General features: G+C 42.4%; 1 protein-coding gene and 1 long non-coding RNA gene across 3 annotated transcripts in view; one reads left to right on the top strand and one right to left on the bottom strand.

The window, feature by feature from the left end:
- The window catches only part of LOC309363074, a 674,350-nt gene that overhangs the window by 70,471 nt on the left and 588,684 nt on the right, over positions 1-15,195 (top strand). The window lies entirely within an intron of this gene.
- The window catches only part of ANKFN1 (ankyrin repeat and fibronectin type III domain containing 1), a 119,796-nt gene that overhangs the window by 74,657 nt on the left and 29,944 nt on the right, over positions 1-15,195 (bottom strand). For both annotated transcript variants that reach the window (XM_081898534.1, XM_081898535.1), the window contains exons 5-6: positions 5,761-5,858; positions 3,376-3,466 (exon numbers count right to left, since the gene is read on the bottom strand). In XM_081898534.1, the coding sequence (XP_081754660.1) occupies positions 3,376-3,466; positions 5,761-5,858 (189 nt within the window). The remainder of the gene's footprint in view (positions 1-3,375; positions 3,467-5,760; positions 5,859-15,195) is intronic.

Genomic DNA, 15,195 nt, shown 5'->3' with positions numbered 1-15,195 from the left:
CAAGGCCAAAAGAACAGCCCTACATATAGGGAGGGAGGGAGGATGATCCGCTGCACGTCGGAAGAAAAAGAAAGCTCCCAATGACATGCAGCAGCTTAAATCATAGCTGTCAACTTTTCCCTTTTCTTGCGAGGAATCCTATTTGGAATAAGGGAATTTCCCTTTAAAAAAGGGAAACGTTGACAGCTATGGCCTAAATATCTGCGTTATCAGCATTGGGAGGCTATTGCAAGAAACTGACGAAGTCCAGTAAGATAAGGTAGATGGATTAAACTGAGGCATGAAAACAGAAAAAGTGACTTCCGGTCTGCTGTGAAGGGAAATGGTGGCGAGCTCCGTGCCGTCCTATTAAGGAAGGACATGGTCCAGGTTGCCAGGGCTTGGGGGTGAGCCCCTCAGTAGCCAATAGACAACCCAACAGGCCAAATTTCTGCCCTGGCAACTAAGGGGCAACCAATGGGGTGTTGTGGCTATCCAAACGGTCCCGCCCCACAACAAGGAGGCAGCAACACATGCTTTCCATGATAGAGGACACAATCAGGCAAAAACCACTCTCAGTACCTCTCTCCCATTTGCAACCAAGGGCCACAAGATGACACCATGACCGTTTTGTCTTTTCGCACATCGTCTTGTTTTACGAGGTGTGTAAAAGACGATGATGTTCACCCGCAACTGTATTTGGGTGAAATATCTGCATTATCAGCATTGGGAGGCTATTTCAAGAAACTGATGAGGTTGACTAAGAGAAGGTAGATGGATTAAACTGAGGCATGAAAACAGAAAACGTTTGTGCAAACTTAAGATCCCAAGCATTCACTGTTGGATGAATAAATAAACTTACGTAATAAAGTGGTACCTTGGTTCTCAAGTGCCTTGGTACTCAAACAACTTGGAACCCAAACACTGCAAACCCGGAAGCAAGTGTTCCGGTTTGTGAACTTTTTCTGGAAGTCGAACGTGCTCCATTTTGAGTGCCACACTTCCATTTTGAGTGTTACGCTGAGGTCTGTCTGTTATTGCTATTTATTTTGCATTTTTGTTTTTGCGGCTCTTTTTGTTTTGTTTTTGTGACTGTGTGGAACACAGTTCAGCTACTGATTGATTGATTGATTGACTGCAGTACATTGCTTATTGCTTTCATTTTATGGATCAATGGTCTCGTTAGATAGTAAAATTCATGTTAAATTGCTGATTTAGGGGTTGTTTTTAAAAGTCTGGAAGAGATTAATCCATTTTGCATTACTTTCTATGAGAAAGCGTGCCTTGGTTTTGGAATGCTTTGGTTTTGGAATGGACTTCCAGAACGGATTAAATTTGAGAACCGAGGAACCACTGTAAAATTTGAGAGGACCTATTCTAGTTCTAGGTAACTAAATGACCTTTGGTCATTTAAAGTGTGGAGTGGGGTAAGGGTGAGTAATTCCACTTTTTACAAAAGTGAGGCTATTTCCCAGTATTTGATTGCCATATCTTCTGTTTTAGAACTGGTCTAAGCATTATCTTTAACATACAGAGGAAGCTGGAAATGGCTTTTGGGTGGTCCCTTTCCCACCAAGGCCAGCCTCATGTACCAGTTAATGGTTGTGCATTGTGGTTGGCACCTGGCATGCCAACTTTTCCTGGCAGCCCTAAATATAATGAGATCAGCTGCTGCACACCATTTCATGTTGGTGGCTTGGAAAAGCTACAGAGAGAAGCCGTTTCCAGCTTGCTAGAGTGGTAAAAGTAATGTGTAGACCAATGGCTAGCCTTCTGAATTTGGAGAAAGTTAAGGAGAGGATCTGATCATGCCTCTACATTTTAATATTTCTTTTCAAAGAAAACAAAATCTTGCACACACAGAACACCCTGTATGGTTTTAAAAGAATATGGGTGTAGGGGATCTTTTTCATTCACATTTTCCCATTTCTGTGTTTTGTCGTTTTGTTGTGGCCCTGCGAGGGCCTTCTGGCGGTTCCCTTACTGTGAGAAGGGAGGTTACAGGGAACCAGGCAGAGGGCCTTCTCAGTAGTGGCACCCGCCCTGTGGAATGCACTCCCATTTGATGTCAAGGAGATAAGTAACTATGGAATCTGTAGAAAACATCTTAAGGCAACCCTGTCTGGGGGTGTTTAAAATGTTTAATGTTTTATTATGTTTTTATATATTCTGGAAGCTGCCCAGAGTGGCTTGAGAAACCCAGACGTATGGGCAGGGTACAAATAATAACATTATTATTATTATTATTATTATTATTATTAGCTATGACCATCAGTGGTGCTACACATGTAAACAAATGAACAAAAGTATAATTTCATACACAGCTGGGTGTGAGAAAGACCATGGCTCAGTGGTACATCATTCACTTTGCATACAGAGTATTGCAGGGTCAATCCAAGGCAACTCCAGGCAAAGCAAGGATAGGCCAAACTTGGTCTGAGGAAGAAGAGTTTGGATTTGATATCCCGCCTTTCACTCCCCTTAAGCAGTCTCCAAGCGTCTAACAATCTCCCTTCCCTTATTCCCCCACAACAAACACTCTGTGAGGTGAGTGAGGCTGAGAGACTTCAGAGAAGTGTGACTGGCCCAAGGTCACCCAGCAGCTGCATGTAGAGGAGTGGGGAAGCAAACCCGGTTCACCAGATTACGAATTTACCGCTCTTAACCACTACACCACACTGGCTCAGAGAGCTGCTGCCAACCACAATAGGCATTGCTGAACTAGATGGACCAATTGTTTGACTCGGAGTTAGGCAACTTCCTGCTTCCTCATGTAAGTTCTTGAAGGATCAGATATTTCACAGACAGCCAAACACAGGGCTAATTGGGAGGTTGAAAGCACATAGATTAACTATCTCTATAAATGCATTCCTTTTCTCTCTCTCTCTCTCTCTCTTTTTTTTTTTTTGCTACCATAATCATTTCACCTTGGCTGAACTAACCTTTTAAATGTCACTTTATTTATTTTTTAAAAATAAATTTTATTAAGTTTTACAGAGAGAAAGACAAAACTTTATATCTTTTCCCTTTTAAAACCAAACCAAGACTTTTATCTAGATACAATAAAAATCCAAAAAGGGGTGAAGAAATAGAGAAAGAAAAAAAATAAAGAAAGAGTAGAAAAGAGGTGAAAAGAGAAAAATAGAAAATTCAGATTCAGAAAATAAAGAACTTCCAGTTCATCTGACTGCTATATAAAAACAATATTCACTTTGACCAATCCAATACAACACCCCACAAAGCCAGTTTCTATAAGCAAACATTATCTTCAATCCTCAAATCCAGATCTCATTATTAAATTCCACTTTAAAAGAGAGGGGAAAAGAGAAAATGAATGCATGTTGTTCAAATAATACAAGCAGTCAATGTTGAAATAGATAAAAACTCTTAACCTACTTGAAGGAGAAGCACAGGGGGGCATGGAAGTCTGAGGCTGCCCCCAGCCTTTCATGTTATAAGCATAAACTCGGACATAATAGATTCGGCCCTGTAATGAGAAAATAAAACAGATGACCCCAAGTTTATGAGCACGGGCAAAACAAGCATTCCATAGTCATGCGGCTACCCATTGACAAAGGAGCGAGCCCAGTGACCCAAATACATTTCTTGTAACCTGTTTTATAGCAGGGCTGTGCTGAATGTTCACTAACGTTTGAAATTGGCGCATTCGAGACAGCTGAAGCAACTGCAGAACGTGCGGCTTTGCTTACGGCTGCCTGTGATGATAATACATAAGCCGTAGCGCTGTGGCATCAGCAAGAAAAGCTTGCAGGTTGCCACAACCAAGTAGAAGTGAGAGCAAATGAGTCTGAGGACAGTGAAACCAATAAGATGAAGAAGCAGAATTAAAGGAAGAGAGGGAGGAATACAGTGGTACCTTGGTTCCCGAACACCTCCGTTGTCGAATGTTTTGGTTCTTGAACGCCCCAAACCCGGAAGTAAATGCTTCCATTTTCAAACGTTTTTCGGAACTCGAACATGTGACATGGCTTCTGCTGTGTGCAAAAAACTCTTGCAACCAATGGGAAGCCCTCCCTCGGTTTTCGAACGTTTTGGAAGCCGAACGGTCTTCAGGAATGGATTATGTTTGAGAACCGAGGTACCGCTGTATATATTGTAAACTGTCTTGTGATCTTTGGAGGAAGGGTGGTATAGAAATTTGAAAAATAATAATAATATTAATAAGGAGGGAGGGAAGGAGGGAGGAAGATATTATTGAGAAGAAACAGCAGCCAGAGAAGCCAAATGTTGTCAAAGGGCATTGAAACTATGCTAATAATATCATAGCAAGTGTCAAAAATCGACTTTTCTTCTGTTCCTTCACTGTCCACAGTGGAATGTTTCAGAAACAAAGCTTGCCCCCAAACAAACACAAAGGTTACCCCAAAGAAATATGAGGCATAAACTGCTTGAGATCATCACCATCATCATTATAATAATAATAGAAAAATGTATTGGCCACATGTTTTATTCATGTATTGGCGCTGCATTCTCCATCATTTACAATTGGCTTCACCTTATCTCTTACAATATTGCATACTGTATCTCTGGGACGCTGAGAAGTAGCTTAGATTAGCTAGCACTGGGTGGTGCATGGCTTTTATTATTCTTGTAGGTTGTATAAATTGCTGACGATTTGCCTCTAAATTGTCTCTCAAGGAACAGCTCCTGAAACAGGCCAAAGGAAGGTCCATGGGATGTGGATGCTAGGGCTACAACCACAGTCTTCTAGGTCAACAGAAGTACCCTGTTTTTAGATGTTCCACAGAGATATAAGGAGTTGCCTTCTGCTGAGCCAGGCTACACATGACATAACAACCTGGGGATTGGTCCTTTCCTGGGATCTACAGGGCTTTCGATCTCCACTCCTGCCCCAAAACACCCCATTTCAGCTGCTGCCTCCCATGGACATGAAGCTGGGGGGGGGGGAAATATTATCTAGGAAATCCACCAAAGCATTTGTTCAAAGCTAACCTTTGCAGAAATCAACAACAACAACAAACAGCCAACTTAAAAAGACACTTTTAAAATCTAAGCTTCAAACCCCAAGGTGTTAAATGTTGAATTTAAAAGTCAGTTTAGAAGAACTTAATGTGTCTCCCTCAACTAACACAGGTTTTTCTTTAAATTAAAAAAATGCAAACGATTTCAAGACAGGAGAATGTATCTGAGATTTCCATCCAGCTGTAAATATTGATGCATTTTTAGAAGAAAAACCCCCTGTTACTGATGTCGAAAGTCACATTCAGCTGCTTATGAAGGACCGAAAGTTGAAGGCAAATGTATGTGGACATCCTTATATGCCCCCTTCCCGAGACTTTCCATAGGGAGATCATTGTCCATCAGCCACCCACTTTTAATCTCTATAAAAACACCCCTCTCTCCTTTTAAGTTGCTGCAGCCAGCGACTTTTGTTTCCCCAACAAAGCGGTGGGGATGGAACTGTTATTTTAGGCATCAGACATGGAGTCAGGATTGGATCTCTCCAAAGCCTTTGATCTGCCCTAAGATTAGCCCATGATCCATGGCACAGCAGCTTTAATTCCACTCTCTTCAGATCTCCCCCACTAATACAGCGACTCACAAAACAACCTACAGCCAACCACCCATCCCTTTGTGGTTTTCAGATGCTGGGTACTAGACACAATGCATTTAATGACTGGCAGCCCTTGCCGGAGGAATGGCGCTCAGCTGTTCTCCGCGAGCAGCTTAAATTCAAAGTGGGCAGTTTTGCTAGTGTTTGGGGAGCAGCGCAATCTAAATTAAGACCTTGTCATTTACCATGGTGAGGCCGGTGATGGTGCACCTCATAGACTGAAGGTTATCCGTGATGATTTCCCCAGCCAAAGGAGAAAAGTCTTCTGAATAGCTCCATTCCGCTAGGAAACAAAATCAAACAGTGGAAAGGTTAACTAGACATCAATTGTCTAAGAGAGAAACATTCGGCTAATTTACGTCATCTCTCCCTTGTTTGTCTCAGGCCTCTGCATCAATGAAAGTGTTGAAGAAGGTTTTTTGCATGCAAGTTAAGCCAAGCAAACATTTGCACTTTACTCTCGCAAAGAGAAAGGGAATTTTGGCCTGCAAGCAGCTAAGCAAGTACGTGGATCTACTGGTTGCAAATCAGCAAACAATTCAGTGCTTAGGAGGTGACGTTTGGTGGGGTTCACAGTTTGAAGCAACACAAGAGGACAGTTTCATCTGTCTAAAAATAGAATAAAATTATTGAACCACTGAATTCCTCACATACAGACACACAATGAAGGAAAACAGAGCTGATAATTATTTTGGAAAACCTTTAAGCTTGAAACTTAGGCATTGGGGTTCATCAAAGTTTGATAAAAACATACCCACTCTTTTCTCTTTTTCCTCCAGATGTTGTTCTCTATTCTGGGGACAGCAGAGATCAATTTCCCTGCTTTTGCTGGGTGCAATAACTAGAAAGCCTTTAAAATGCAATGCGTGTGTGTGAGTCCTTTGCCCCTGTTTGCAGCGCCTCCTGAGATCACTGAAATCACATACCCATTCACCAGAAGAACCATTTTGAATCAGAATTTCTGCAAACACCAAAAACCTGAGATTGTTTCAAAACTGAGCTGCGTGCATTTTTGAAGAATACTATTAAATTAAATCAGGTGCTGGTTATAGCTTACCGAGCTGAAGACGAGCAGAGGCAGCAAATTCAGAAGAAGTAATCTTAATGAATTAAGGAGGCTGCAGATCTAAGACCACTTTATCTATAGTAAGAAGGCAGAGCAGTCCTAAACCCTTGATATGTTAGCCAGAACACACATCTAGCCACCATGCTGTTGCTTTTAAACGAGAAGACAGAGTGGACAATAGCAAGTCTACCCACCTCCATTATATACAAAGGAAATAATACAGAGCCTCACAGTTTGCAGGGCTGTTACAGCAATAATAAAATGTCACACTTTGATGATTGATGACAATAGGACCTAACTACCATATTTTTCAGTCTATAAGATGCTCCCATGTATAAGACGACCCCTATTTTTTGAGCCCAAAATTAAGAAATAAATATTTTAAACATTTCATGTATAAGACGACCCCTAATTTTAAACTTAAAAAAATTGGGGGGAAACATAGTCTTATACGCGGAAAACTACGGTATTTTGCAAGGATGGAGACCATAGCAAAAAACTAACTTACGGGCAGCTTCCCTGTATCAAAATAAGGCCCAATTGCTACAGATAAGAAAGAAAGAAAGAAAGAAAGAAAGAAAGAAAGAAAGAAAGAAAGAAAGGAAGGAAGGAAGGAAGGAAGGAAGGAAGGAAGGAAGGAAGGAAGGAAGGAAGGAAGGAAGGAAGGAAGGAAGGAAGGAAGGGCCATTTCTGTAGTGGCTCCCTGTTCGTGGAATGCTCTCCCCAGGGAGGTTCTCCCGGCTCCTTCATTGTACACTTTAACATTCCTCTTTAATCAAGCCTTGGGCTGATTAAGATCCACTGCCCTTTTAAAATGTGTTGGGGAAGGGAGATTATTGGGCTGTTCTTGTTCTTATTTTTATTATGTATTTTGTGATTTTATCTTGTGAACTGTCCGGAGACCTGCAGGTATAGTGCAGTATACAAATTTCACCACCATCATCATCATCATCATCATCATCATCATCCCTGATTACTGGCTGTGAGAACTAGGGATGATGCGAGATAGAGTCCGACAACATCTGGGAGAGAAGAAGAGGAGGAGGAGTTTGGATTTGATATCCCGTCTTTCATTCCCCTTAAGCAGTCTCCAAGCGTCTAACAATCTCCTTTCCCTTCCTCCCCCACAACAAACACTCTGTGAGGTGAGTGGGGCTGAGAGACTTCAGAGAAGTGTGACTAGCCCAAGGTCACCCAGCAGCTGCATGTGGAGGAGCGGGGAATCGAACCTGGTTTACCAGATTATGAGTCCACTGCTCTTAACCACTACACCATGCTGGCATAACAACAACAACAACAACAACAGGTTTCCCCAGCTACTCCAGGTGGTTCCCAACAGCATATTAAATACATGATAAAACATCAGACATTAAAAACCTCCCTAAACAGGGCTGCCTTCAGATGTCTTCTAAAACTCAAATAGTTGTTTATTTCATTGACATCTGATGGGAGGGCATTCCACAGGGTGGGTGCCATGACCAAGAAGGCCCTCTGCCTGGTTCCCTGTAACCTCATGTCTCACAGTGAGGGAGCTGGACCTCAGTGTCCGGGCTGAATGATGGGGGTGGAGACGCTCCTTCAGGTATACTGGGCCGAGGCCATTTAGGGCTTTAAAGGTCAGCACCAACACTTTGAATTGTGCTCGGAAATGTACTGGGAGCCAATGCAAATCTTTCAGGACCGGTGTTATGTTGTCTCGGCGACCACTCCCAGTCACCAGTCTAGCCAACCTTCTCATAAAAACCTGTCACAGAACATGGCTTGGTGGGCTTCTTTTAGCTATGTGACCAAGGGCAGCAGATACCCAATCACATACAAGTGTCTGCCTTGAGCCAAAAGTGACACATGTATTTTGCATTATGGTTTTTCACAGGGCTCCAGACATGGGTTCAACTTTTGAGACTGTACACAGCCTTTCAAACATAATGTGAGAAGCAGCGCTCAACGAAACATTAACTTTTGTCCATTAACCTTGAGATCCCTGAAGCTCTAACAACACAAACACCTCAGACTTTATTGAGAGCCACAGAACTATCTCCAGCCGCAACAATGAAAATTTAGAGGCTGTTAACAGAACATCTTGTATGGGGGTTCTCGCACTGGCGCATAGTAGCCTTTCATTACAGAGTGCCTGTAAGTGTCATTATATTTGATGGCCTGTCACATTTTCCATTGTAAACCACAATTTTCTGGGCTTTATAACCTTTGCTGCATTAAATCATTTCGAACTAAAGCTGGGAATACAAGCTGCCAAAACAGACAAGTTCCATTACTGGGCCGGCATAAAATGGGAGAAGACCGTCCTAGATTGTTTAATGTCAAACCAAAAGGAATGTGCAGTCTTGTCAGAAGACCCGTTCTGGGGGAAGAGAATAATGGGCTTTAATCTGGGGCCATTCTTTGTCGTCATGTACAGTGAAACCATACGGCGCAGTGCGGAGGGATTTACTGTTGGGAATCAAAGGGAGCTGACAATAGTAGGATCATAAAAAATCAATGCTAGCTAGAGTGAGTTCTAGTCAACTTTCTAAATCAAGATGTTGGGAAGGAAGGGGGAAAAGGGAGGAGGGTTCCCTAAAATTGTTTTTCATATCGCATTTGGAGGAAGAAGAAAAAGGCTGACTCTGGAATCCCACAAAATCTTCTAAACCTTGTTGTTGTTGAGTCATTTAGTCATGTCCGACTCTTCGTGATCCCATGGACCAGAGCACGCCAGGCACTCCTGTCTTCCACTGCCTCCTGCAGTTTGGTCAAACTGAAATAGGGATGTCCTATTCAACAACAGCAACTTCTCTTTTAGAGATGTTGTTGTTGTTGTTGTTTAGTCATTTAGTCGTGTCCAACTCTTTGTGACCCCATGGACCAGAGCACGCCAGGCACTCCTGTCTTCCACTGCCTCCCGCAGTTTGGTCAAACTCATGTTGGTAGCTTCAAGAACACTGTCCAACCATCTCGTCCTCTGTTGTCCCCTTCTCCTTGTGCCCTCCATCTTTCCCAACATCAGGGTCTTTTCCAGGGAGTCTTCTCTTCTCATGAGGTGGCCAAAGTATTGGAGCCTCAGCTTCACGATCTGTCCTTCCAGTGAGCACTCAGGGCTGATTTCCTTCAGAATGGATAGGTTTGATCTTCTTGCAGTCCATGGGACTCTCAAGAGTCTCCTCCAGCACCATAATTCAAAAGCACCAAATCTTCGGCAATCAGCCTTCTTTATGGTCCAGCTCTCACTTCCATATATCACTACTGGGAAAAACATAGCTTTAACAATATGGACCTTTGTTGGCAAGGTGATGTCTCTGCTTTTTAAGATGCTGTCTAGGTTTGTCAGTGCTTTTCTCCCAAGAAGCAGGTGTCTTTAATTTCATGACTGCTGCCACCATCTGCAGTGATCATGGAGCCCAAAAAAGTAAAATCTCTCACTGCCTCCATTTCTTCCCCTTCTATTTTCCAGGAGGTGATGGGACCAGTGGCCATGATCTTAATTTCAAACCTAGGGTTGCCTTATTTCAATGAATGAAAATCCAGACACAGAAGTTGTTGGGCTCTGTTTTACAACATCTCCCCCCCCCAGGAAGTTTTTTATCTATTTCTTAGGGAAATTGCAAAAAAAAAAAAACACTTCCGATATGGGCTGCCCGCATGTTTGGGTTTTCCTGGACATTTTGGACGCTTTTCAAAAATTCCACCCGGATGCCATTTTCGAAGGACGAATCCTGGCTACGTCCAGGAAATTCCAGATGTATGGAAGCCCTATCCAAACCCATCATGAGGTAGAGGTCATCAAAAAAGACAAAGAGCCTATATCAAGGGACCTAAACTATCAAAAGTGATACGGCAGTGGCTTAAATAGCACGTCAGTCACAGCCAGAAAATAACCAATGAGTGAAATGCTCCAGCGTCCAGCAATTGTTTTAAAGGAAAAGGAAGTCTGTTTGAAAGGAGGTGTCTCTATTCATTCTGCCTTTAATTGGCCTCCCATGTCTCATGAAACGCTCAGACATTGCTGTATCCCAGATATTATTTTTCCATATATTCAGGGGCATTTCAGTCTGGTTTGTCCATTGGTGAGCTATCACTAATCTTGCTGCGGTCAGTGAAATGCTGGTGAATTTTCATGACAACGTTTAACAAAATATATCCGCAAACTGATGAGGAATAGTGAAGAACTGGACTTGACTGGGAAAATGAGAAACTGAGAGAAACCGAAAATGACATCTTCGCCCATCCCCACACACAAAGTAATGTTTGGGTGGAATTTCACATGAAACAAAGTGCTCTTATGCTTACATTGGTAAAGGTAAAGGGACCCTTGACCATTAGGTCCAGTCGTGACCGACTCTGGGGTTGTGGGGCTCATTTCGCTTTATTGGCCAAGGGAGCCAGCGTACAGCTTCCGGGCCATGTGGCCAGCATGACTAAGCCGCTTCTGGCGAACCAGAGCAGCACACGGAAATGCCGTTTACCTATTTGCACTGGTGTGCTTTCGAACTGCTAGGTTGGCAGGAGCAGGGACCGAGAAACGGGAGCTCACCCCGTCGTGGGGATTCGAACCGCCGACCTTCTGATCGGAAAGTCCTAGGCTCTGTGGTTTAACCCACAGCGCCACCTGTGTCCCTATGCTTACATTGACCCCAGCATAAATTGGCTTCTAATCCTGGTTTAAAAGATGAGAAAACGAATGTAAAGGGTGATCATCTACCACCTATAAAGGATTTTGAATGTTCACCCTTTTAAACTGGCGTATAACAAAAGGGCTCAGTGACCATCTTCCACCTCTTTAGTATTTTATTTTCCTTCTATCAGAATGTGGCATATATCTGAAAGCAGTTCCCTGGACCTTGTCAAATTTGCAGAGATTCAGCCCTTAAACCCTGCGAGTATCTTTTTAATGCACTGGGCAGTGTTATCAAACATGAGAAATTGCCTGAACTGAATGCCCTAGAAACATTTAAAATGCAGGTGTAGATGTTTGGGCAAAACAGGTCATGTAGTATTATATTTTTAAAGGCAGCAGCAGGGGTGAAATATTGAACAATACTCTTAGACAATATTTGCTTTTCTCCTGGTAATAGCTTTCCTTACCCATCAGCTGGAAGGGGAAAAAAGATGAATCCTGATTCCCCATGGAAATGCAACACATCTTCAGTAATGCACACAAGAACCAGGATGTACTTACCAATAATGTTCAAGAATTTCAAAACAGTGTGAAATACTTCCAACAGGCTGGGTATTATTATCATTTCTGTGTCACTACTGCAGATACTGTAGATAAATTCCACTACTTTATCCTGCCTTTAAAGGGTCTTCCTTTAGAGATAACATTTATATATATATATATATATATATATATATATATATATATATATATATATATGCAGGTTTTGGTGTCCTCGGGTGTCTTCCCGTGTAAAAGTTGGGGTGTCTAGGCGACGTTTCGACGAGGTCTCACTCGTCATCTTCAGGCTGGTGCTTTCGGCTTCTTGTTACTGGAACAGAGCAGGATCTCAGTGTTTGAGTTCCTATAAATACTGTTGAGGGGGTGTGGTGTATAGCCTCCAATGTTCTGGGCAGAGAGGAAGTTCCCAGGCTAGTGTGCCTTTTCTTCTTTTGTTCCTTAATTACTTGAGGGATATCTTGAGTGATTTCTTGAGTGATATCCTGAGTACCACTTAGGTGGGTCATTAGGTGTGGATTAGTTGCTAAAGTCTTTGTGTCTTGACCTCTTGAACTTTGTGAAGAGTTTTTCTGAGAAGATGGCTGTACTGCACTTAGTTGTGCTCTGGCTTGGCTTCGTGTATAGGGGCGAGCTGTGGTTTTGTGGCCTGTGTCAGCCAGATCTGTGTAGGGATTGCAGGGGGGTGCAGCATCCGGAGGTGCCACCATGGTTTGGCTACTGGATGGTGTCTGTAATTTATCTGTGGAGAGGGTCTGGGTTTGGGTCTGGTGTGGTTGATTGGTGATGGCGTTCTGTGTGCCTCTGGATCTGGTGTCAGTTTTTGTGGGGAGGGCTAATTTCCAGATGTCTGGCAAGCGGGATGTGTCGTCACGCTTGTTCATGTTGTGAGGGTGTTTCTCTATCTCGATAGCCTGATGGCTCCCTAGGACACACTATCTACCGGAAAAAAACACACACCAACCGCTACTTACATGCACAATCACAATCACACCACCACCCTGCACAAATAAACTCCGTAGCCAAGACTCTCATCTCCAGAACCAAACGCCTGGCTGACAAAGACCACTTGACAACTGAGTTACAGAATCTCTCAAATGTGTTAATTGCCAATGGATACCAGCAAAACAGGGTTACAAAGCTAATCCAAAAAGAAACACCCCCCAAAAACCAAGACACAGAAGAAAACAATGGCATGGCCCTCCTTCCTTATATCAAGGGCACTACAGATAAAATTAGCAAAATCCTCCATAAACACAATATCAAAACAGCCTTTTGCACCAACCAAAAAATAGCCAATATCCTCAGAAACCCCAAGGATAAAATCCAGTTGGAAAACCAAGGGGTCTATGAAATACCCTGCAAAGTCTGCCCAGCCACGTACATTGGACAAACAAACAGACGAATAAATGCACGTATCGCAGAACACAAGAATGCCGTCAAAAAAGAAGAAAAAACTTCCTCTCTTTTCCAACACATGAAAGAAACAGGACACGAAATTAATTTTGCAGATTCCAAATTGCTCTTTAACATGGAACATCACCACAAGAGAATAATCATGGAAGCCATCGAGATAGAGAAACACCCTCACAACATGAACAAGCGTGACGACACATCCCGCTTGCCAGACATCTGGAAATTAGCCCTCCCCACAAAAACTGACACCAGATCCAGAGGCACACAGAACGCCATCACCAATCAACCACACCAGACCCAAACCCAGACCCTCTCCACAGATAAATTACAGACACCATCCAGTAGCCAAACCATGGTGGCACCTCCGGATGCTGCACCCCCCTGCAATCCCTACACAGATCTGGCTGACACAGGCCACAAAACCACAGCTCGCCCCTATACACGAAGCCAAGCCAGAGCACAACTAAGTGCAGTACAGCCATCTTCTCAGAAAAACTCTTCACAAAGTTCAAGAGGTCAAGACACAAAGACTTTAGCAACTAATCCACACCTAATGACCCACCTAAGTGGTACTCAGGATATCACTCAAGAAATCACTCAAGATATCCCTCAAGTAATTAAGGAACAAAAGAAGAAAAGGCACACTAGCCTGGGAACTTCCTCTCTGCCCAGAACATTGGAGGCTATACACCACATCCCCTCAACAGTATTTATAGGAACTCAAACACTGAGATCCTGCTCTGTTCCAGTAACAAGAAGCCGAAAGCACCAGCCTGAAGATGACGAGTGAGACCTCGTCGAAACGTCGCCTAGACACCCCAACTTTTACACGGGAAGACACCCGAGGACACCAAAACCTGCATATATATATATATATATACTTCTCAAGTTTATACATTTCACAATCATTTTGACATTTCAAAGCTTGACTTCCTTCCCCCTCTTTCTGCGATTCCTTAAGGTTTTTTTTAATATCTTCTGCATATCCAAATTAACTTAATTTGCTCATTTATTCATCGTCTTTAAATATATACTGCAGGTTCATGCTGCAGATTATTACAATAATCCTGCCAATGTTCTTACGTGTTTACAATTTATCTGTAAATATTCACTCATCGCAAAGTATTGGAAGACACAAGATCTACCCACCTTGGAAGAATGGCAGATGAAGGTGATAGACTATATGGGACTGGCAGAAATGACGGGCAGAATCCGAGACCAGGGAAGAGAGATGGCGGAAGAAGATTGGAAGAAATTTAAGGACTATCTTAAGAAATATTGCAAAATTAATGAATGTTAGAATGGCGTTGGCTTAGAAATTGCGTGGTTTTCAGCTGAATTGGATAAGTAACAAGAAAAGAAGGGTTAAAAGTTTAAATGAAATTAAGGGGAAGGATTTGCTGAACTAACATAATAGAAATTGGAATACAGAGAGGGGAGGTATGGGGAAGTCGGGAAAGTAAGGTATAAGAAAAAAAAGGGAATGAAATTATACTTGTTCTTTTTTGTTTTGTTTTTTTGTCTGTGTTATATTATTGTTTTATTTTGCTTTTATACAATTATTGGAAAACTCAATAAAATTCTTAAAAAAAATATATCTGTAAATATTCAATAAACCATTTCCATTCTTTTATAAAAGATTTGTTATCTTGATTCCTTATTCTTCCGGTAAGCTTTGCCATTTCTGCATATTCCATAAATTTTTGTATCCATTCTTCCTTTGCTGGGACTTCTCTTTTAGAGATAACATTGCCTGAATAAGGGGGCAGAAGGAGGAACAGAACTCTTCCTTGTATGCAAGAATGGACAAAGGGCTCTCAATACATTGGGGAGTGAAAAGTAAATTTTCACCTGTGGAATGTTCTTCATTATGAAGCATATGGAGACAAGTTCCCTATTGACTTCAGAAATTGGGATGATAGAGGCATTTTATTTTATTTTGGTCGCCCTGTAATACCATCATCACCT

This window comes from Podarcis melisellensis, assembly GCF_964234715.1.
Source record: "Podarcis melisellensis genome assembly, chromosome: 2".
Taxonomy (NCBI): domain Eukaryota; kingdom Metazoa; phylum Chordata; class Lepidosauria; order Squamata; family Lacertidae; genus Podarcis; species Podarcis melisellensis.
Note: the sequence above shows the minus strand (reverse complement) of the source record. Positions and strands in the feature narration are given on the sequence as shown.